Source organism: Haliotis rubra, unplaced genomic scaffold (assembly GCF_003918875.1).
Source record: "Haliotis rubra isolate DU_JTF1 unplaced genomic scaffold, ASM391887v1 Scf477, whole genome shotgun sequence".
Lineage (NCBI taxonomy): Eukaryota > Metazoa > Mollusca > Gastropoda > Lepetellida > Haliotidae > Haliotis > Haliotis rubra.
In genome coordinates this window covers 418,894-444,370 of record NW_025767165.1, presented here as the reverse complement: position 1 = coordinate 444,370, position 25,477 = coordinate 418,894, and the positions used below count along the sequence as shown (strand labels likewise).

Here is a 25,477-nt window from a genome sequence, read left to right as displayed (position 1 = left end):
GGTCCCAATGACACTATTAATCTGTACAATCCGACATCCTCTCCAAATACTGGATTAAAATAGCCAATCAACCTGTCAATGGCCAGATGACAACTAACATCCTGTTACTGGTAATCTCTTTGGTCCAGGCACTTACTAATTGCTAATTGAGAGTGTGGGAACGCCTGTACCTTGGTTTTTACAAGCTGAGTGGCCAATGGGAGGACCTTGGTATGTTTGTCAAGCATTGGATGAATGGGCAGAGAAAAGGGATCAATTAATTTGCTGAGATCAATTACCATTACTCATTGAAGATTCTAAAGCCCGTCCTCGACCGCCCCAGAAGCAGCTTGCCGAGATATATGACTTTAGCCGAACAACTGTATGTGATATCATCAAGAGACAAGATGAATATGTCAAGTTGTACGAGTCAACATTGGCAGTGATAAGAAACGTTCTCATCTAGGACATAAATTTGAGAAATTAAACAAAAGTCTTCACGACTGGTTCAAAATGGCTAGGTGTAACATCCCCCCCCCCCCCTTTATTTGCCAAGAAAATAGCCATTAAGCATTAATTTCATGATATAATCCAGTTACAATGTATGGTACTGTTTAAAGAGTATTGAAGCAAGGAGACATTGAATTATCCTACACTCTGTATAATCCGACATTTTTCCCCGGTCCCAGTGAGTGTCGGATTATACAGAGTCCATTGTACATTGTTTGAATATTGTCTGTCGTCAACTGAAATTATGCAATCTGAATAAATAGTATTACATAGTGCTAATATATGCTGCAGCTGGTTGACATATGTACATGCATCTGCTGTGTTTATGTGTTCCGTACATCTCTCTCTCTCCCTCTCTCGGTCTCTCTCTCGTCTGGGGCGGTGGGGTAGCCTAGTGGTTAAAGCGTTGGCTCGTCACGCCGAAAACCCGGGTTCGAATCCCCACATGGGTACAATGTGTGAAGTCTCTATCGTCAGTTTCATCGTATCTTGATCACTAATGCCAGGGTAATGCCAGGGGTTGGACGGCACGCTTACTGGACCCAGGAATGCATCTCTTTGCACGGATATTTAGCAAGGGAACCAATATTTCTGCACATATTAAAATTGTCATCCCAATGGGTAGTTTCGATAGTGTGGTTTTGAATGACAGCATGACTGATCAACCCATAATAGGAAAGCCACGTTCGTAGCAGAGTGAGTCTTCGCAGTCACCAGCAGTAGACAATACCAAATGAGCTGGCATGTTCACTTTCTGCAACACTTTCGTGAACAAGTTGGATGCGATAAATCATTATGTTCGTGCTTTAAAATGAAACTGCTGGTAGCTCAAGAAATTCGAAATAATTGTGAGACATTTTGGGGAAATTAATACTAAATCGTGTAGTACAATATACTGTATATTAACGAAAAGCCAAAGCGCGGATGTTAACCTTTGCAGATATGTTATTAAAGTGAGTGAGTATGGTTTTACGCCGCTTTAGCAATATTCCAGCAATATCACGGCGGGGACACCAGAAATGGGCTTAACACATTGTACCCATGTGGGGAATCGAACCCGGCCTTCGGCGTGACGAGCGAACGCTTTAACCAGTAGGCTACCCCACCGCCCCATGTTATTAAAGCAAATACAAGATACATACATTGCAAATAGCACAAACGGCTTTATCCTTTAACCTAAAAGGTTTCAGCACTGCTCTGTAGGTCAATTAAAAACATGTTACTATATTCAAATCAGGATCGGGTGGTCAGGCTCGCTGACTTGGTTGACACATGTCATCGGTTCCCAACTGCGTAGATCGATGCTCATGCTGTTGATCAAAGGATTGTCTGGTCCAGACTCGATTATTTACAGACCACTGCCATATAGCTGGAATATTGCCCAGTGCGGCGTAAAACTAAATTCACTCACTCATAATGATAACACAAACGTTTGCGAAAGAGATCAAAGTCAGTAGTTTAATAGAGTTCAGTAGTTAAAATACATATTGCTGTGACAAATAGAAAAAATCAAACATTACATCACATTCCAATAAAGCCCAGAAACTACTTATGACGGTGTCGTTAATATAGTCGTGGTTAACCTCACAGGCTCTCCACGTGGTTCCAATACATTTGGTTTAATGGCATCTGTGGAAGTTATTTCGACAGCATTGTTGGTACATTCACACGAGTTGTCTACGATATCGCTAGACATTTTGCAAACCACATATATCCTCTCAAATGGCATTTAAAACTTCTGAACCTATACTAGGCACATAAAGAAACTGTGCACACAAAAATTTAAAATCTAACTTTATCAAACCTGTGTAGACACAAGGGATGGTCCGTGGGGAATGTCTCAACGACAAAGTGGCTGCACATTTTCACTGCCACCGGAACACCATTTCTGCACTGGTGAGACGCTACAAGAACAGAAATGACGTCATCGATCGGCCACGTTCTGGAGGTCCACGTGTAACAACGCCAAGACAGGACAGATGGATAAGGGTGACCCATCTTCGCCACAGGTTTGAGACTGCAGTGATGACTGCCCGAACCATCCAGGACTTCGCCGTATCCACCCCAACACAGTTCGACAACGTTTACGTCATCACGGGATCAGACCACGACGTCCCGCCATGCGGCCTATCCTGACACAACCTCATCGACAAGCTCGCCGAATGTGGTGCCGAAATCATGTCCACAGACCCTTGTTTTGGTGGAGAAATGTTGTTTTACAGATGAGTCCAGGTTTAACATTTCCCATAGTGATGGATGTCAACGTGCCTATAGACGCGAGGGAGAACGTTATGCACAGGCCTGTGTCTTGGAGAGGAATCGCTTTGGTGGTGGTTCCGTGATGATTTGGGGTGGAATAACAACACGCCAAAGAACTCCTTTGGTGATTGTTCAGGGCAACTTAACTGGTGTGGGCTGCAGGGATCAGATTCTTCGACCCGTTGCATTTCCTTTTTCTGCAACGTCATGGCCCTGTGTTAACATTCCAACAGGACAATGCCCGCCCTCATACGGCAAGGGTTGCTATAGATTTCTTGCAACGCCACAACAATGACTTACTGCCTTGGCCTGCAAATTCACCGGATCTCTTCTCGATAGAGCATGTTTGGGACGAGATGGATCGACGTCTACGCCGTCTTCCTCATCCGCCAGATCACGTCCTTGACCTTGCAACAGAACTTGAGAGAATCTGGCGTGACATCCCACAAGCCTTCCTTGCACATTTGATAGACTCTATGCGTCGTCGATGCACTGCTGTTCTCAATGCCGATGGTGGACATACCCGTTATTGAGCTTGTGACATGGTCGTTTGACCCTGTCCCCGTGGACTCGTGACGTCATTGTGATTGACTTTTCAATTGAAATTCTCTCGACTTGTTATGGTCTCATGATCCCTCCATTAAAGTTTATATGTACCTTTGACATTGTTATCGTATTTATCAACTGGGATAATATTTTTGACAATGCACAGTTTCTTTATGTTGCTAGTATAGTTCTGACACAATACATTGTCAAAATATGCAAATGTGATATGGTAGAATTCTACGATAATTGTTTGTTTCACATTAATTTTTCTACTCGCTGTGCGCATGCGCAGAGCATGTAAAAATGTCCACTGGCCAACTTCCGGTTTGGTCTTATACTTTACCGAGTGTGAACACACCCTAATGAAAACAAAAATCAAACAAAATATATAGTTTTATGTCGAATGCAAATGATCCCAATTGATTTATGAAACAAAGGCCGGGATTAGTTAAATAAATAGCTTAATTTATGTTAACAAGCTCTTGTATATAGACATCTCATCACCACCGTCCTTCCTGCACATCCCCTTCTCACAACTAAAAACACCCCCACATCTCGTTTATTATTCCTTATGCTCTCAAAAGATGGACATCACGCAGCACAGGTAAGAAATAACACACCTATATTTATGAGTTTTGTTAATCCCAAGGCATCAGGTGTATACTTTCTTTTGTACATCAGTCTATGTGCTCACTAAAGTCTGTTGAAGGTACAATGTACGATTTCCACATGTGGTAATGTTTTAAGCGTGAAAGTTCATATATAGATAATTTATCTGAAGCTCAGTTTTATCTCATATGATTCCCTAAACTTCATTTCCGAAATATAAAGTTTATGTTATCCCTTAGTGAACACGTTGGTTCCTTCAAGTTTCGTCTGTAACCCTCCTTGTAGAGTGGATCGGATGGACACCACGCATCTTCAGGTCTCAGAGCCAGTTTAACACTCTGAAAGTACACAGGACTAAAATAAACATGTTATTACTGATTAGGGCTGGGACGGGTAACCCGGGTAGGGTGGGTAATGAGTTGGACCCGGTACCCGTCACGTTGCCCGGATCCGCCTTGATCACGTGACTAACAAAATAAAGACTTAATTGAATGTGTTTATAATTATTACATATATCTACAACGAGATTGTTGTCTTATGTTTGAAATTGCGGACTAAACTAGCACAAGGTATCAACTGTCGACAACTATCATGTCACGTGTAACATAGGTTGCAAGTACTTCAAGTAGTTAATTGTTTACATGTGAAAGACTCAAGAACGCAGACGTTCGCCTCAAATAGAGTCTGAACAAACCGCGAAGGTAGACCTATTGTTACCGAAACTCGGTTTCAAAACATTTACCAAACTGTACAAAGCACTACTTTGGCCAGTTATAACTTAAGGCATTTTAATCTATAGAACAGAGGACTATTCATCTATCAACGCAATGCAAAACCGTGCTATGATATTTTACCTAGGTCTAGGCTATTGAAGTCGAGGCTTATGAAGAAGTTATTGGTGACATGGGATGGAACCCTGCAACTAAGTGTACGACAAGATATATGCTTGATTCGTTACTGGAGGAGAATGGTGAATATGGACCAAGAACGTATAGAGCACTATGTTATTAATTTGGAAAATAATCAAGCACGGAACAGACACAAGCCTTGGCACTTAGCTTTCTGCCGGCGAATGAACACATTGGGAATCACCAAGAAGCTCTTTTAAAAAACATCATCACTGTTAGAGACTGTGAAAAGTATCGTTACAAGCTTTTATAAAAATAAGGGAAAATTCATCACACTTGGAGATCGCGAAACGGGGATCGAGGAAGAACAAACTCGTGTGTTTTTGCAAGGATTAAAGATTTTAAAATTATTGTTTTTCAGATGACCCCCGACTCGAAATGCTTCACAGTACACTACATGATGTTTATAAAAAAATCTTTAATCCTCGCATAGACACGAGGGTCTGTGCTACAGAATCCATAAATCAATATTCGATATAACAGATGCCTATGTTTTAACACCTCAAAGTCTCACAGACGTGCCCTCGCTTAGTTCAGGACGGGTGTAGCGCCTCCGCGTATAGAAACCGGTCGTTATGAAGGAATCGAACTTACAGATAGAAGATGTACCATGTACATACGGTGAGACGTAAATAAGCAATCTGTCTGTCTGTCTGACTATGTCCACGGGAGAGGGAGAGAGGTATTTACTTTGAAAACTTTATGTTTACATTACATTGTTTACTTGTTAGTTTAAAGGTGTACACTTTTTATTTATACCTTCAATTATATTTTGCCTGTAGATTGGAATGGCATTTGTTTGTAGCTCCTGGTTTGTTACGGAGGGATCTTTGTTGTTCAGATGTTCACATCGATTACGTACTCCCTCCTTTCTGACTTAGTTGCACTGTGCTGAAAGTGCATTCGGTCTTTGTGCCTCATGCGAGTTTTCAAAATATTTCCAGACACCACTCTTAATCTCGGCCATAACTGATTTTATTGAAGGGAAATAACTCGCAATTAGTGTTATAACGGGTACCCAGGTAGGAAATGTGGACCCGTCCCAGCCCTATTACTGATACTTCAGACCATCCGTATTCCACCCCATTGACAAATCAGTGTAAAATTAATAAGCATCATATTTAATATGCATCGCAAAGATATCATTAATACATCGCATGTCGTAGAAATGACAGTTTCCTTGACACATTAGTATACTAAATGCCAACCTAAAGACTAGTTGGAAACAGAGTTACAATATGACTGAAAGTTAGCTGATATGCACATTTATTGATGGATTAAACCAATGTGTTTGTTCAGCATGGAGTGGCACTGATATGTTTAGAATCAATATTAGAAACTTTGAAAGAGAGAGCACCATAGACTCTTACCCATGTTATGACACAAGGAGCGAATATACGAGGTGGTGGTGGAATTGGGTTTAACGTCGTGCTTGAGAATATTTCGCTGATATGACGACGTGCATGCGTGTGTATGTGTATGTGCGGCTGCTTGTACTAGCCCAGACTTCAGCTGGTTTTATAGGGCTAGCCCACTGAGATACCATACCACAGTGAAGCATGAATACCCCACTCAGACACATTATACTGACTCCGAGCCGACCAGTCCTTGTTGTACCCATTAATGCCGAGCGCCAGGCAGGGACCAACAAGTACCATATTTTAACGTCTTTTGGTATGACGCGGTCGGGGATCGAACCCGCGACCTTCCGCTCTCCGGGCGGACGCTCAAACCACTACACCACGGAAGCGGTCAGCAAATATAAGAGACATGATCAGACATCCTTAATAGGAGATGATGTCCGGATTTTAGTCTTTAGTTCAAGGATCAGCAATAATCGTTTTTAAACTGTGTTGTACAAACTAAAACTTCCAACACAATAAGCTAATCACTCACTCATCATCATGCAGGAATTTTTGGATAAGCAAAATCTCGTAAATGAAGACTAGAAACAGCCTTCTAAGCATTAGTATACCACCACCCCTTAATCGTCACAAGGAAGCTATGCCAACATAGCCTATGATAGAGTGGCACAAAATGCACATTGTCGTTGATGTTCCTGAATTTCACAATTGACTTTCGGATCAGTTTTCAGGGTTATCTGCCTAAAGAGCCTTCCAGTATGCCCGTCAAGAACCTTTCCAATACTTGCCTTCAATAATCGTGGTGACGACGTCAGTAACATGGTTTTGAAGTTGCCTAACAGACTAGTCTTCAGGCAAACACAAACGACGCGACAGATTTACGGACAAATCGGAATGTATCGCCCAAAGCTATTATTGGGAAACTTGCAATCGAACTATCTGCAAGATGCAGAAGACCAATGTACATTTATATGAGTACCTCTGTGAGTGTGTGAGCAGACAGGTGCTTCCTCACTGCTGTTATCATGTAGAACGGTACTGGAATAAGTGCAACTGCCGCGATGAACCATCCAATTGTGCCAGCATAGCCTGGGAAAGAGTACTTGCCATAGGTCGGGGGCTGGTACCATAGCAGGGTCAGTATGAAAACAATCTGAAGAAATCACGTATGTTATTCTCGCTGCACAATGTAATGGTACATGCTTATTGGAAGTGCCAGCACTGTGTGAAATCCGTGTGGATGTGTTTTTTAGAAATTTACATGACAACAAAAAACACTAATGTGAGCTAAATATCATTATACTGAATAATAGGCTATATTGAACGAGCGAGTTGGGTATATGTGCTCTACTGTATGTAACAGTATCTTAAGTATGTTCTGTTTGTTTGATCGGGTCTGGACCAGACAATACTGTGATCAACATCATGAACATGGATCTACACAATTGGGATACGATGACATGTGTCAACCAAGTCAGCGAGCCTGACCACCCGATCCCGATAGTTGCCTCTTACGACGAGCTCGGGTCTAACCATGATCTTCAAACATTGTGGAAAAATAAGTTTTTAATTGAAAGAAATATGATAAGTGCTAGACTACGTTTATTGCTCACACATTGTCAAAATGAATACAAGTTCGAATAACAACACTTACTGAAAGTAGCACTGGGATGACAATAGCCCACATGATCTTTATATAAACAGGTAGATGTCTCCCAATCATCATCTCAACATCTTTGCTGATTTGATTCACTCCTGGAAGACAAGAGAATGTATAGTCTGGCCATTACGAAATGTTTAGAATCAACATGTGAAAATGGTTCAAATGCCCATAAAATGATTGACAAAAATGATGTGCATTTTTCAAGCAATTACGGATACTGTATAATGAGTCGTTCTGTACAGTGAAGTATCTTAGATATTACTGATAACGGTTAGCACCACTATCCTTATTGCTCTGGATCTCGTTACTGGTCAGTTATTAAACATATGTATCTGTAGCCACGTAACTAAGAAGACAAAAGTAACATCAGTCCTAATGTTGACGGTTTCGTTTATATTGACATACAGATCGATATTGTAAAACTATATATGTATTGTCAAACACAGTTCAGGGTCCCGATCCACAAAGCGGTCGTAAGGTTGAGACCTATTGTAACTCATCATTGGCTTACGAATGACGTAATGCTACGAACGCTTTGCGATAGGGTCCCTTGATGAAGAAGATGGATAACACATTTCTACACATGAAGGGTTTTGCATTGACAGATTTTACACATCTTACTCATGGAAATACAGTCAGGGCTCCAGATCATTATTTTGACAAAATTAAAACTTGAGGATTAAAATACCAAATGTAAAAAAGGAGGAGTATTTCACAGGTTGCATGGTTGCTGATTGAAACAGTTTTCCTTTCAAACAAACTCGACGAGTTTCTTTTGGTTTGTCTTTCTCTTACTGCAGACGACAGGAGATATATGACAGTGCGCGTTGAGCTATTGCGCATTAAATGTTTTCCTACACTGGTTTCTGGCTATCACGTAATATACAGTAGTTCTAAAGCTGTATTATTACTGATATGGACCGAAACGATGTAACGTTGTTTAAGGGCTAGCTTTTCAACAAATCGTGCCCCGAACGTGGATTAGAAATATTAAGGGAGATCATTCGCAATAACTCGAAATCTTCGCTTCAATACAGACAACCAACACTATTCGAGATCTTAAGATCGGCTGAGTAGGACTGAAACAGTACTTTGACAGGTTTGGTTCACGCATGTAAACAAAATCTGATTCGTATTCTGAGAAAGTTATGATTTGACTTTTTATGCGTATATCTGAATTATCCATGCGTAATCTACGCAGATACGCATCTTATCTGGCCCCCTGATAGTACTGTGCATTGATAGTTGAATTTGGCGATTAGGTATTGGTTAAAGTGTTGCCGGAGACCCGTGTTCAATGGGTACAATGTTTTAAGCCCATGTCTGTTGTCCGCCGTCGTAATATTGAAGGAATATTGCTAAAAGCGACGGAAACTTAAACTCTATCACTCACTAATGCATATACGATCTAATAAAATATCACCATAGGCGAGCGGAACAAACAGCATGAAACACTTGTTTCTAAAGATACATATAGGTGGTACATAGTTTCATTTACTGATCAATAACGAGTTCCTGTGACCTACTGTTACAGAGAGTATTCACTGCAACCATCATCGCATTACTAAACTCAAACCCTATAATAATGCTTCATCAATAATGTCTTAGTCTGGCATTACTGATTATGAAAGTTTGAAAGAGTTTCCTACATCGACAATATCTTCTTGTTTTTAATGTGAAGAAGAGTATCGTCATCATCAGCATTGTTACTAAGAGAAGTTATGATTAATTTAACGATGTTTATTGTTTAGTACCCAATATTGTTAGATGAGGTGAGGTGAAATTGTGTTTAACGTCGTGCTTGAGAATATTTCGCTCATATGACGTGTATGTGTACGTGCGGCTGCTTGTACTAGCCCAGACCTTCAGATGGTTGTATAGTGCTAGCCCACTGAGATACCATGCCGCAGTGAAGCATGAATACCCCACTCAGACACATTATACTGACTCCGAGACGACCAGTTCTTGATGTACCCATTAATGCCGAGCGCCAGGCAGGAACCAACAAGTACCATATTTTAACGTCTTTTGGTATGACGCGGTCGGGGATCGAACCCGTGACCTTCCGCTCTCCGGGCGGACGCTCTAACCACTACACCACGGAGGCGTCCAATGTTGTTAGAACTAACAAGTGACCTCACCGTAGACCCACACAATGGACACACACTCCACGGTACAGAACACATAGAAATAGAACGCGCCTATGTACCAGTCCACCAGCTGCAGTATGTATTGTCCACCCTGGAATGGACGTACATTGGTTTATTCGTATTAATTAACTATGTCTCCCCACAAAAAGGGAAGGTAGCCACAGCGATAACGTTCTAATCCATTTGTCGAGCCATACCTTGAACATAGTTTGTAAAACGTCACTCAGTATATGCTTGCTCATCTGCCCTTTGCCACATAACATGTCTTATTTGCTTATTGTTTTATGTTTCCATGGAAGCAATTTCAATTTAGTCTCAAATGAAGGTAGGGTTCGTCTCTGAGCCTAACTTGAAAACTCGTGAACGCATTCCATTAAAACTTGGAATATGTGTTGTTCATCATTTCAACTGGCTCCTTTTGCTATTTTGAAATTTCATTATCTTATGTTTCCATGTGAACAATTACGACTTATCATCCGACCTCGGTTTTTATGAAAATATCACATTTTGTGACGACACGTCTAACATGGCATATTCCGAATTATGAACGGAAAACTGATACATAGCAACATTTACAGATTACCGTACTCGTTTACATTTCTTTCTGTTTCAGACAAACATTAAAGCTCAATTTGTACATCACGGTTAAAAAATGGCTGAATCTATTTCTGAAAATGTTTTTATTATGCAGATTATCGAAATCACTTACTTACTGTACAGCAAGAGAGGTTACTTTGTATAAAAATGCTTTGTGAAATAGACACAGTAATAATACATAAATACGAACAAGGCAAATCTCAACCTTCCAGGATAAATATTGTGCATGTTATTTCATCGGCATTATGATTATCATATAACTTAAATCTTCTTAGCATATTTAAATCATACCTGTGTGCAATATACGATTCCAATCAGAAAGGATACGACACACACAGCAGCTGTAACAATCCGTCGCCTCCTGGACAAAGTGCCAGGAAACCGATCAACTAGAGCGGTTACAATAGCCTCCACATTCAAAAACTGAAAACAGAAAGGAGTTGCTTTGTAACGACCTCTTCAAAACCCATGCAACATCTACGTACACAATATGGATATGGTCGTGAAATCATTCTCTATACCATCTTCAATAAATAACACCTGTTTCTTTAAAGGAGAATACGAGTGAATTGGAATAGTTTGCTGGGTGAAAGATAAAGTCATCAGAAACATATTCCCAAATTTTCAATTAAAACTTATGTATAATTAAGTTTTAATCGCGAAAACAGTTTCTGTAAATCTCAGCTTCGGCCATGGTGAATATTTCGTTGGAACCCACGTGACCTTTCCGCTCGTGACGTCAAATGTGCCTGGAGTCTGCCATATTGCCAAAGACCAAGCGCTACAGTAGTACAAATCGTGTTGTTTCTGTCGTTTTTTTAAATGGTACGATGGTGTATTGATGCACGGCATCATCGAACATGGGAAAGAACCACCATTCCTTCCGTTTTCCAAGTGAAATGACAGATTTCAGCAGGAGAAATGCGCCGATCATTCCACAGGGGCTTGTAACGCTAAAAACTGCCATCAAGGCATATAATGTCACTGACGGGGTCTTAGTACCATAGACCCCGTCAGTGACAGTGTATATGCCTTGATGGCAGTTTTTAGCGTTACAAGACCCTGTGAACTTACTGTCAGTGGTATTTTTAACATAAATTAAATCAAGTCCGATTGCCAGTCGCATTGCCCCCGCTGCAAAAAGACCCAGCAAATTTGGTCAAATTGCCCCAGTTGGGTAGTCAAAATGCCCCAATTTATTTAAAATGAATAAATATAGGCCATAAATGCATAGTTTTGTCAACTTTGATATTATGTTCTTTATATATAAGTATATACATAGTTATGAGTTTACTGATGAAACATTTATCAGAAATATTACTTCCTAATAACCTTTATATGAAGAACATAACATCATAATAAGTCGACAAAAACTATGCATTTACGGCATATATTCAATCATTATAAATAAATTTGAACAAATTAGAATGAATGACCAAATTTGCTAGGGCATTTTGTAGCTGGGGCAGTTCGACTGGTACCCATGAGATATATATTATCAAAATCAGTAAGAGATTTCACATGAGCTTGAAAATGTTTCGCTATAACGTTCTTTTCGATTTGGAACCCTAAATGATGCAATCATCTCGAAACATTGCCGAATACAACGGCAAATCATGAAGTACTAGTTGCTTTCATTGTTTTCCATTTTGTCCAATTACGCACGTCGGCATCAGACTCGCTATTTGTCAGTAGTGTGTGCCGTGAAAGTTGTTCTGTATTCTCATTGGCTGACTTCTGTATTCTCATTGGCTGACAGGATGCCATTCTAAGGCTATGACCGTGTACCATAACTTTTTCCATAACCAAACAATGGGGAAACATACGTTGTCCTGACTAGTATTTTATAATTGACCAGTTTTCGGAAAATAACTTATCTGCGTCGCGAATATTATCTCTGCTCGACCAGGCTGGGATCTTTTATCGAGACTTGATACGTTATTAATAAGAACAAGGATCCTAATTTTTTTCAACAAAATAATTCCAGTGTAATTTTTGAAGCAGATAATTTGTTTTTCCCTCGTCTGAAGCATAATTATTTTGTTTTTAAATCCCAGACACCCTACAGTCACCCATCTGACACAAAATGAACTGTAATCACATTTCTTGTTAAATAATTCTTAGTGACTGGTCATATATTTATAGGGGTGAGTTTGCTGGCTGGAACTGTATGACATTTTGCTGACAAATAGTAATCTTGTTAAATGATATGGTCTATTTTAAAATTTATTTTGACCTGAAGCGGTGCCTCCGTTTCGCTTGATTCTTCTTCTTCATCTTCACTGGAAGATTGTCTTGCAAGATGTAAAATCGGATCGTATTGATACGGTCTAACGTCCATTCAGAAATGACATCAGGAACATCTTTTACTGCTTCAGAATCCACGGACACTGTCAAGTTGTGAGGTAAAATCAAAGGGGAAGCCATCAGTAACAGGCACTTATGACGTCATGTCACGTGATACCCCCCCTCTGCTCATTAACTGTCGGGTGTTTCCGTATTAGGCAGAAATACGACTACGTTTTTGTGTTTTTTATTGCTATTTTTCAAACTTTTTGTTTAATTTTAATCACGGAATGTGACTTTTAGAATATCCTTTACAATATATCAAAAGTTTTGTTTTCGTACGTATTCTCCTTTAAGAGTAATATTTTAGGTTTGCTATTGGCACGCATTCATCTCTGATTTAATTTACAATTCTTTTCTGTGTTTGAGTAAGAAATATCCCAGAGATATCACGGTTGTCTGTATACAATCAGGTGAAGGCAAACAAGTTGTTAATAGATGATACAGAGTGCGGGTCCACAAATAGATACATCTCACCTGAGAATCAAGGCCAATTGTAAGCAGCATCAAGAAGAATATAAATGACCACACTTGGGGAAACGGAAGGTGCACAAGAGATTCTGGATACAACACAAAGCCTAATCCTGTTCCTGTAGCAAAACAAAAAGAATAATGCAGAAACACCGACAATTGGTTTTAATTCTAAGGTGATTGGAAAAATGGCAACAAAACATAAATTACATTATGGCTGACATTAGACAACAATGAATCACAAGAGTATAATATTACCTGTTGTATCTGAATTTACACAAGCACATCTTTTGTGCTTTCACGTTTTCACAGTGAATCTGTATGTGTGTATCTATAGCGCTGAATGCATGCCGCATTTTCCTCAGATATATGTAATGCTTTGAGAAAATCTGCACAATATATTTTAGACTGGGTGTCATTCATTAATACCAAATAAACGTTTATACAACTATTTTTGTATTTTTGGTTAGCATTGATGCAATTATGAGCGGGATACACATACATGTACACAGCAACGTTATATTTCTCCTGGTTGATGGTGTTTTACATTCTTACAAGTGCATGATTTTAGTTACCTTTTGCATCAGTTACCAATAGAATCTTCTGTGGTATATAACATACAGATAGTTCTCTGCTGTTGACTTTCTATATGTTTGAAACTATCAAAAGATCAACGAGTCATTATTTGTGGACATATATATCCTAAGAAGCAGTTTCATGTGTGTCAGGATGGCTCAACCTACAGATGCTTCAAGACTCGAGTTTCCTCCAGATGAAGCGTAGAAAATCATCTTACTTATATTTTCTATAACCAATGTCTCATATTAAATGTCAGTGCATCGGAAATCAACTCACTTACCAGCCGAAGAAATATTTTGTTATCTTATTTCCTTTTTCTATTATCCAATGTCTTATGAAAAATCAGTGCAGCCGAAGTCACTCACCAACAGCAGACATATTTTGTCGAACATCGACCAGGATACAGATTTACATAATGTAAACTTACTTACCACTGGAAACTACTCTTGAGATAGGAACTCCTGTTTTCTCTGACATGACGCCAAGGGTGGCAAAAGTCACAAATCCAGCAAAGATGCTTGTTCCTTCTGATATCGCACATACTATAATGGCGTCTCTGTGAAATATACATGTGAAAGTTACACTTGGAGATCTGGATTAGAATTTGTCTTTTGCAGTCCATGTCATCGTATTCCAATGGCGTAGATGCATGCTCATGCTGGATTGTCTGGTCCAGACTCGATTATTTACAGACAGCTGCTATATACCTGGAATATTGCTGAATGCAGCCCTGCCAACGTAAATGCACGTTGTTATACGTCAATATTTCTTATTTTGAAGGCGACATTCAAATGCATCTCATCAGAACCCATAATATACATGCATGTTTATTTAGTAAACATGTATTATTAGCTTCACAGCAGCATCTGTAGCAACATGTCAAACGGATATGTAAACATCCAAAATACCTCACAATTCAAATCACTAGGGTTTGATGTTATGGTCATTTGTCACACTACCATTAACTTTTGTGAGGGAATGATACAAAGGCCATCACAATCCATTTCACTGATCATAGAGTGATTGAGTGAGTATGGTTTTACGCCGCTTTTAGCAATATTCCAGCAATATCACGGCGGGGGACACCAGAAATGGGCTTCACACATTGCACTCATGTGGGGACTCGAACCCGGGTCTTCAGCATGTCGAGCGGACGCTTTAACCATTAGGCTACCCCACCGCCCCCTGATCATAGAGACATACTATTCAGAGAGATAACTGGTACCATCAAATCAACATGGTCATGGTGCCATCTTAAATTGCAAACCCGTGAGGGTCCGGGTCAGAATATTGATCTTCAGTAACCCATGATTGTCGTAAGAGGCGACAAACGGGATCAGGTGGTCAGGCACGCTGACTTGGTTGACACAGTTCGATGCTAATGCTGTTGATCCCTGGATTGTCTGGTCCAGCCTCGATTGTTTACAGAACGCCGCCATATAGCTGGAATATTGCTGAGTGCGGCGTAAAACTAAACTCACTCACTCATTCACTCTTAAATTGCAATAGATATGTAGCAGCAAGATGTCTTCGAAATGACGCTCAAAGACTTCACATACACTTCAGAATACAGTGATGACTTCAGCACGCCCAATAAAAATAAAAAATCAAGTTCCTGTTTTTGTACAGCACCTAATGGTGAACCAACGAAAACAAATGGTTTACGAAAATAAGACTTACGCTAAGCATGGCTCGTGAAACCTGTTGTAGCTTGAAGCAGCACCAATAGACCCCCAACCTAGCGCCAGTTCGTACATCACCTGGAGCAATGCTTCAATCCACACCTGTTGGTATAGAACTGTATATACAATGGGATTTGTTATTTAGTATAACTGATAATTGAAATCGTATTGAGAACCCAATACCATGATAAAGAATGTAAGGTATTTACATTTACTTAATGACATGGATCTTTGTGGAATAAACACATGCATTTCATTTAATCACATAACTGTTTGTGGAAAAATCTTTACATTTAATTTAACCACGTAATCATTTGTTGAAAACTGATTTGCATTAAATTAAATCACATAACCATTTGTGAAAAAAAAATAACGCTTTACTTACATTGCATTTAATCACATCATCCCTTGTAGAAAAGACGTTTTAACATTTAATTCAATCACATAACATTATGAAAAAAAAGAATATTTGTCATGATCATGCTTTGAGTTAGAAAACAATATTGGTCTATTGTTATGTAAATTTAAGTAGTATACATCGAAAATACCTGTGCATGTAGAAGTTCACTGAAGTCGGGAGTGACGATATGCATTAAACCAGCTCCAGCGCCGGGAAGCATCAACATCCTTATGAAGATGGTTGCCAGAAGGATGTAAGGCAGCAGAGCTGTCACATATACAGCCTTTGGGGCAAAGATTAACCATTCATGTTATAGCTGTAAGGATGAGATTGGATTATCGCGTTGCATGCACTACAAGGCGCTGTATCGTGTCTAGTTGGTGGCATCCGTCATGACAATATGAAAAGCTAGTTAATTGTTTACTTGACTAAGTACCGGAATGTTGTAAGTCCAAATAAATTGTTTCAGCAGACATCATACTGATATGCAAAATTTGAAAATGTTCTCCGAAAGTCTACCATAAAACCTTTTGAAAGCTTTACTGAGGCTTTGAACGTTATGTCCTTGATCAAATTAGAATTCTGAGCAAGAGTTGTGTGTATGATGTAAGTCGTTTCTGAAGACTGTCTGAGGTGAGTAAGCACCCCAGCCACAAGATCGTCCTAAATCCTACAATAGACAAATGCATGTACCATGATTGATAGTTACCTTACCCACAGACTTGATTCCACCTATCATACACAGGAACATCATGGCATAGGAGGCAAAAAGACAACCAACTAAATGCCACTGGACGGAACCCACCTCCTCCAAACCACTGGAAATATTCAACACGTTGTACCTGCAACCGACATATTATAATCAACGATCGTATCTTTCATAGGAGTGAGTGAGTGAGTTAAGATTTATCGTCACATCGGACAATATTTCAGCCATATCGTGACGAGAACATTTTATAATGATAGTAAAGATCAATAAAGTTAGAAATTAAAAAACCTGTTGACGAAGAACAGTAAAACTACTAGTGTATCACAGATATCCATTTAAAACTAGCAATTCAATCTAAAATATTGGAACTATATATAAATAGCAACGTAGACAAATACAATATACACAAAACATACTCATTTTACAGTACTTCAACCACCCTTGAGGATACAGCCACTAACAATCTAAGTTATTAATTTAAACTTCAAATCATAAAATATTTATCTATTTACAAATCAGTTTACAAATCTAATTCTTTTAAAAATGCAATAATTAAATGAGAACTTATATTACTAAAAAGATCCTTCATAGTTCGAGATTTGAAAAAGATATCCCTTGTGATGTCTTTCATAGGAGAAGATATTTCCTGATGCTATGCTAGACTGAGGATGATGAGGATGATAATGGCTGGTTGTTTGGTTGGTTTGTTTGTTAAAGAATATGTGGCTGGGAAAATGTATAACCAAATCCCAGATTAAACATTACCCTTAGTACAATCAACGAATAACGTTTTGTCAAAAGGAAGACTTTTATAGCATGTACTTTTAAAACACAACCCGTGAAGATCCGCGTTAGAACGGGTCTTCAGCAACCCATGCTTGTCATAAGAGGGAACAGGTGGTCAGCGTGCCTGAAATGGTTGACACATGTCATCGGATGCCAAATGCGTAGATCGATGCGCATGCTTTTGATCATTGGATTGTCTAGTCCAGGTTTTGTCAGTCATAAAGATGGAATATTGATGAATTCGGGGTTAAACAACAAACAAATCTTACTGCAAGAACTCCTCAGCAGCTGAGTGTGAGAGTGTCACGTTTTGCCACGTTTCCGCTACGGAGCTTGTGTTAGTTACATCAACTGCAAGTGTCAGGTTACTGGAAGCGATGTCTGTGACATCTTCAATACACATTCCGCTGTTCCAACTGTTGCTGCAAGTCGTCCATGGCAGGACGCTGGAGCAGGACTGCACCATGTAGTAGAAGGACAAGGCCAGAAGAATGCTGTAATAGGGCACGAAGACTGGATACAGCAGAATGGATCCGACTCCGATGCCTGAATGGCAACAACAGAGCTTTAAGCAAACATGTTCACAATCATTACTGAGTGAATGCATGATTCTCCACTTGAAACATGATGGTTTTGCATTAAACTGAATATGTGAGGAACCGTTCATGCAGTGAGTTACATATTACAAATCTCTAAATGCCTTAAGGGCTTTGGTTTGTTGTTTAACACCGCATTCAGCAATAACCCATCTACATTGTATATGACGGCGGTCTGTAAGTAATCGAGTCTGGACCAGACAACTCAGTGATCAGCATCATAACCATCAATCTATGGAATTGGGATACGATGACATGTGTCAACCAAGTCAACGAGCCTGAACACCCGATCCTGTTAGCCGCCTCTCACGACTGGCATAGGTTGCTGAAGACCAATTCGAACCCGGATCTTCACGGGCATGGTTCTTTCTGAACTGTTACATCTTTGCTGGCTGGTCTGCGTGACCGTCGTCGACTGCCTAGCCCGGAACACACTGAATGACCGTTCCCTGACCAATACGTTTGAGACTTTTCAAGGAGTTACCGTGCAGATATTAACGTCCACTCCATTCAGTATCTGATGACCAATTTTAGCCCGGACTTCACGGGTTGCCTGATAGAGGACACTTACTGCAGGAGTTATTACATTTCAGAAACGTGACTTTATTACTTTTGATTTTTTTTCTTTTTTAAAGCCTTTGACTTCATTGCATAAATACGACTGACTAACTGACTGAGTGAGTTTGGTTTTACGCCGCTTTTAGCAATATTCCAGCAACATCACGGCGGGGGACACCAGAAATGGGCTTCACACATTGTACCCATGTTGGGATTCGAACCCGTTATTCGGCGTGATTTGAGCCAACGCTTTAACCATTAGGCTACCCCACCAACCTAAAAAAAATACGATGTGTTAGTGGGGATACGCTCATCGTTGTGCTAACACCTGGTATCATCACTATTTAATAGCGATAAACACATGTTATCGTCGAGATCGTACACTCTGGTTTTGGCAGAGACTTTATGTGAGTGGGGAATGGGCTTTGTCCTATATGAAACATACAAACGATGTTATGTGTATTATATATACGCTAATATGCACACACCTTTGAACATGGGGCAGTAACTCCACACACGGGGATTTCCTCTTCCGGAAAACTGTGAAAGGGAAACCTCCAGAAAGAAGAGAGGAAACCCAATGATCATGACACAAAGTGCGTAGGGCAGGAGGAAGGCACCTGTAGACACATGGAAAGCTCAGGTCACAAATCAACGTTAAGCAACGTTGGTCGCGGAGAGTACTTGGATGAGTGACCGTGTTTTGCAGCTTGACTCCTGCGAGTTTTGGACTTCAGTCCTGCCCCACATCGAAGCACATGTGATACATGTCTCACCTTGGGCAAGTGATTTTGTTCAAAATTGCCTCTCTCACCCAGCAGAAAATGGGTAACCGGTGAAATACGTCGTGAGACTATTAACCTTCTAGGCCTGTGGCCTCCTCAGTACTCAAATAAAGATTGATTGATAAAGAATTCTTACATACAATAGAGGCATATTGGTATCCAAAGGTTTCAGTGACAAAGAATTCTTACATACAATAGAGGCATATTGGTATCTAGAGTCGGTATCTAAAGATACAATAGAGGCATATTGGTATCCAAAGTCTTCAGCAACAAAGAATTCTTAAAAACAATAGAGACATATTGGTATCCACTTTTTTCAGCGATATAAATAATTCTTATGTACAAAAGAGACATTGGTATCCAAAGATTTCAGCGACAACGAATTCTTATATACAAAAGAGTATTGGTATCCAAAGTTTTCAGCGACAAAGAATTCTTACAGAAGACATGAATATTTTACCTCCTCCATTTCTATTACAAATGTAGGGGAATCTCCACAAGTTCCCTAATCCAACACAATACCCAAGTAAGGATAATATGTATTCAAGCCGGGAATTCCATTTAGGTCTATCAGATGCCTCACTGAGTATTTCCACATCCATCTCACCCACAGCGTTTGCCGGATCAGTACTGTTTGTCTGGTTTGTGAACATTGGGGAACCTGTAACAATGACATAACACATTTTGAAGAAATACTTTCCCAGTTGGTTGGTTGGTTTGTTATTTAACGCCGCACTCAGTAATATTCCAGCTGTATGGCAGCTGTCTATAAATAATCGAGTCTGTACCAGACAATCCAGTGGTCAACATCATGAGCATCGTTCTACTTTCCCAGACACCATTCACAGTCTTGAACTGAACTACTGCTTATTGATAAATAACCCGGAGCCTTAATCATAACAAACTGGACCAAACTGGTTGCTAAAGACCAATTCTGACCCGGATCTCCATATCCCTGATGAAAATATCTTTTGTACTCACGAATGTCCGCATTTTGTTTCTGGCTACTGGTTTGAAACATGCTCGCGGACGTTAATTCAAGAAATACAGCAAGTATCGTTGCACATTTATTTTCATTCAATTAACATAACATTGGCACCAGATGCACGTATAACTTAGAAATGACTCGTCTATTTGATATTTCATTCACATTATGTAAATAACTAGCTTTTATGCGCATACACATGTCCATTATAAACGCAAGTCACTCTCTAGAGCTATGTATATATACCGATAACAACATTTACTCAGGGATCATTTTGGACTGCGCCCTTGTGCCATACATGCATTGAATTATAATGACGCATTAAATACAACACCCTGGGCCCTTACGGCGCATATGAATCCAAGATGGCGCAAAAGAAGTTTAAACCTGGGCCCTCATAGAAACAAATAACGTAATTTGTCGGTAGTCAGTGTAACAATGTTTACACTGCGTTGCTGACACGGGAAGTAATCACCACTCGGTCAAACATTTCCTTCGTCTTCGGGTTTGGTATGGATAAACAACAATGTATTTCTACGTAAAATTTCCATGTAAGTATAGATTATCCCACAATGCATTCTTCGGTAGTCTTCGAGTTCCTGTGATGCAACAATCGTACCGTAGACAGGTTTGCCTCACCTAGAGCGCTTGCGCTCCCTGTCGCACTTAGACGAAGGGGAGGGTACGAGTCTTCAACAACGCAGAATTCGAATTATCATATATGGAATTGTCTATGTACAATTCCTGGCCATAAGTATTCGTGATTTTAGTTATGGCGGCGTCATTCGCGTAATTTCTCCTTTTTAATCACTGCGCTGTACGCAATGCACTTCCGTCAGCCATTAAACATTCACAATTTATAAATAGCTCATCACGTGACAAGTGTTTATGTTGTCGTCTGCTACTCTACTTCCAGGTGTATTGGCTGTCGGCAAAATGGGTCGGAAATCAAACGAGTTGAGTACCGAGAAGAAAAATGTGATTATAAAATTATTGAATGAAGACCTACGGATTTCGAAAAGTGCTGAAATATTAGATATTTTATGGTCTAGTGTGTTTGCAAGAAATATGAAGCTACTGGATATGTGGAAAGAAATCTTTTACAGTTCGAGATCAGACGTCTTTGAACAGGTGTGTGAAAAATAACCGCTCTCCCACCCTCAATGATATTACAACCAAATTTAATGAAAATAGAGATAATCATTTCAGTAAACGAACGATTTGAAGAACATTAACTTTTGCGCGAAGTCGTGAAATCAACTTAAAGAAACGGCACCTGTGGTGTCGAGAAAGGAGACTTTGGACTGTCGCTAAAAAACTGGAAAAACTTCATAGTTTCTGACGAAACTGCCAAGTGGTTGTTGGAACTGATGAGCGTGTATGTCTGGAGAAAGGACGATGAATTTAAGCTTACAAGCCCGAATGCTTGTGACGCCCCTCGCACCGAAAGGTCAGTTTGATGATCTGGGGATGCATTACTTATAATGGTGTTGGCACTATTACCCCTGTAGAGGCACTATCAATGCTGTTAAGTACATAGAAATATTAGAGAACCATTTTGTCCAGTTACTGTGCGCCGTAATCCAAATGAAGACTACATATTCATGGACGACAATGCTCCCGTCCATCGGGTTTATGTTGTAGTGGACTACAAGAAGGAAAACAACATAACTGGTACATCATGCCCCACAATCTCTTGATTTGAATGTGATCGAAAATATCTGGCTTCGTCTTAAAAGAGAACTGCGGCATGTCGCCGCCAACATAACAACAAAGATCAGCTCATGGACGCAATCCGTACTATCTGGAGCAACTTGTGTTATGGGACTATATGAAATCGTTGAACGACACTATTCCAGGAAGTTGCCTACGTGAAGTACCAAATGTTAAGGTAAGACTTACTTTAGTTACGGAGATACACGAGTTTTAGTTAAACCCTGCCCACAGTAACTATGACGTCATAACCAAAAATCAGAACTACTTATGGCCAGGGACTGTTCTCCGATTGCACTGCACGCGACTCGCCGACTCTTTCCGGCACTATTTGAAATCGTAATGCAAAAAGATTACAGCCCTGCCGTACAAAGGCACCTTAATGAGTAAAGTTCCCATTGCTTATGTTCGTTAAAGGGTTATTACATCTGATATTAATTTACAAAGTGTTAAATAGAACATATAGATGTATGCATAGTGTCATGTGTAATCATTTGTGTCATATTCTATACCATTACCCATACAGGTGAAACCCTGTTGCAATATATTTTGTATATTTGCACAGAGTGCAATTCAGTGATTCTCGACGTTGATTGATTGAACTCACGTATATTCATACATTTTCATTGGATGGATCTACTTTACATTCTTAATATTTCATGGATTCATTGATGAACTGGATTCGAGATTTTAAAAGCCCCCAAAAAAAAACAACAATAATAAACAACCCCCAACAAAAACACTCCCCAAAAAAAATACAATAACGACAAAAAACAAAACAAACATATAAGTTAACGTTACAAAATATTGACAGTTTTTTGTTGTTCTGTATCCAACAACAGTCACCCGCCTTCTGACATGAGTAGGCTTGATCGACACATTTGTGGTAACGACTTACTATTGCATATGTGATCGTACTCGTGGGAGTAGTTAATAAAATCGCCACCAAACCAATTTGGAAACTGTTGAATTGTGCTGTTTTTCTTACCCTTCTCAGCAGTACTACATCTTGGTCGTATGTGATTTCATTAGGATTGCGCAGTTTGGTTTCATCTGCGCATTAATACAGCTCAGCTAATTTAGTTGCAAACACTTGCATTAGAAGATTGCAGCTTTGAGTTGATAAATATTGGTATCTCGGTTTAATTACAGAATGGGTATTAACTAAAATAACCCATGAGGTACGAGTGAAATCAATGCTAAAGCTCGGGACGGTTGTATCCCATTACCCCTACATCCACCGCGCCAGTACCCCTACAATTAGTTAAAGCAACACACGGTATTTACCGTTTGGCATAATGAACTTACCCATGGGAGCGATTCAAGTGTTCTGTATACAACTTAGAAAGGATTAAGGTGTTCTTGGTTAGAGAAAGTTTGTTAAGATGAAATGAAGTAAATGTTGAAATCTGACACTGAGATGAGACAAATGTAATTTGAGATGACTTAGTATAGTAAAGTGTTTTGTATACAAATTAGAAAGGATTAAGGTGTTCTTGGTTAGAAAGTTTGTTTAAGATAAAATGAAGTAAATGTTGAAATTGACACTGAGATGAGACAAGTAATTTGAGATGACTTAGCATAGTACATAAATGTTGGAAACAAACTAACATGACATCAACATGGCTGGTCTTTGCAATGTTGAGTTTGTTATGTCGCGGAGAGGTAGCACCCAAGTCCTATTTGAGGGTTATCTACACACTAAGAATGTCTTGTGTACACTGGAAGTGTGTCCAGTCACAACAGTCAGAATTGTTTTGAGGAATGCGACGGAGCGTAATCATCCGCCATAGGATAGCCAGAAGGTCCGGCTTGTCAGCAACCTGAGGAAAAGAGCGAGGGAGCAGGCAACATCGATGCACACCCTCTACAACAACGAGATTACGAACTTGGACGATGATAAGATACCATTGATGCCATCCTTCCCGACTATGAGCAGTGCTATGTACCGCCATCGACAGAAAACAATTCCTGTTTTGCCGCAGACGAGTTCGGAAGTGAACCTTAAAGATTCCTGGACGCAGACATCAGATGGTCGACCCTTCCTCCTGTTTTCAGATGGTGATGACGATAAGATCCTTGCATTTGGCACCATGAATAGTCTTCAGGCCTTGCAGTCTTCTGAAATCATATATATGGATGGAACCTTTACTGCCTGCCCTGGTCTGTGGAATCAAGTGTACATCCTACATGCAAGAGGTGAAACCACAACCTATCCCCTCATCTTCACCTTACTCCCCGACCGTCAGACTGAGACCTACTCCAGACTCTTCAGACTCATCAAGAATGAAGTTCAGCAGAGACTTAACCGGCTGCTTGCCCCATCCTGTGTCCAGACAGACTTTGAGCTGGCGGCAATTCATGCTATAGAGAGAGAGTTTCCGACTGCTGAAGTGAGGGTTGCTTCTTCCACTACTGTCAGGCCATTTGAAGGAAGGTCCAGGATCTGGGACTTGCTGCTTACAGAGAGGATCTGGAAATATCCAGATGGGTAAGAAGAGCGGCTGGACTACCCCTTTTACCCCAGAACAGTATCCAGGACACGTGGGTTGACGCCATGGACGACGCTCCTGATGTACCAAGAGCGTCCACCTTCAACCGTTACATGGTGACTACCTGGGTCGACGACGACGCAGGATTCTGTCTGTCACTGTGGAACCATCACTCCCACATCGACACCCGAACATCTACTGAGTTGTGGAGGTGATCAGGAAAAGTTGAACACGCTGAGAGAGCGAAATTTCCCCAGATAGACTTTGAGCAGCACAGAGAAGCAGAAAAGAGAGTACAGAGAGATGGGCATCGTTGTATTAAGCCTCAAGAGCAGCTCAATCTTGGGCTGAAAAACCAATGCAGTTCCTTGACGCTGTGGGCCATCTCCTCAAATTGGGATAGAAACTCGTTTAAAAGACAAACATTAACATTATAAAGTTAACATGACCTGTTGCTCATATTCATGTCACGACCAGGAAGATATCTGTGTATTATATTCATTTATTTGTGTAATTAAATCAATAGAATTAAAACATTAAATCTTGTGTTCATGTGTTTGGGCTAGTCCATTGTCCAGGTAACAGGAAGGGGATTAGCAGTGCATTGACCGTGAACTTGTTGTTATAAGCCGTAGGGGTAATGGGAGCCCAGGAAAGAGAAATTTCAATATTCCTATTCCCGAAGTTGAAACCAAAGTTGTGCTAGAAGTGCCGCTATGGCGAATTGCTATGAAAACATCAGATTACCATACTCAGATTTAGCGCAGGATGCCAATAATTAATCTGTTAG

General features: G+C 40.1%; 2 protein-coding genes across 2 annotated transcripts in view; both read right to left on the bottom strand.

Annotated features, from left to right (window-relative positions):
- Window positions 1-3,855: 3,855 nt before the first annotated feature.
- LOC124290892 (sodium- and chloride-dependent glycine transporter 2-like) overlaps window positions 3,856-25,477 on the bottom strand; it is a 55,018-nt gene continuing 33,396 nt past the window's right edge. The window contains exons 2-13 of the mRNA XM_046727735.1: window positions 19,958-20,158; window positions 19,201-19,332; window positions 17,828-18,104; window positions 16,212-16,905; window positions 15,662-15,765; window positions 14,413-14,537; window positions 13,409-13,521; window positions 10,877-11,008; window positions 9,980-10,079; window positions 7,830-7,930; window positions 7,155-7,328; window positions 3,856-4,241 (exon numbers count right to left, since the gene is read on the bottom strand). Coding sequence (XP_046583691.1) covers window positions 4,107-4,241; window positions 7,155-7,328; window positions 7,830-7,930; window positions 9,980-10,079; window positions 10,877-11,008; window positions 13,409-13,521; window positions 14,413-14,537; window positions 15,662-15,765; window positions 16,212-16,289 — 1,062 coding nt within the window. The 5' untranslated portion in view covers window positions 16,290-16,905; window positions 17,828-18,104; window positions 19,201-19,332; window positions 19,958-20,158 and the 3' untranslated portion in view covers window positions 3,856-4,106. The remainder of the gene's footprint in view (window positions 4,242-7,154; window positions 7,329-7,829; window positions 7,931-9,979; window positions 10,080-10,876; window positions 11,009-13,408; window positions 13,522-14,412; window positions 14,538-15,661; window positions 15,766-16,211; window positions 16,906-17,827; window positions 18,105-19,200; window positions 19,333-19,957; window positions 20,159-25,477) is intronic.
- On the bottom strand, window positions 17,824-20,518 carry LOC124290882 (sodium- and chloride-dependent creatine transporter 1-like). Its single transcript, XM_046727727.1, has 4 exons — window positions 20,479-20,518; window positions 20,105-20,158; window positions 19,201-19,332; window positions 17,824-18,104 (listed from the first exon to the last, which is right to left on the bottom strand). Exons 1-4 carry the CDS (start codon window positions 20,516-20,518, stop codon window positions 17,824-17,826), a joined length of 507 nt encoding a protein of 168 aa, XP_046583683.1.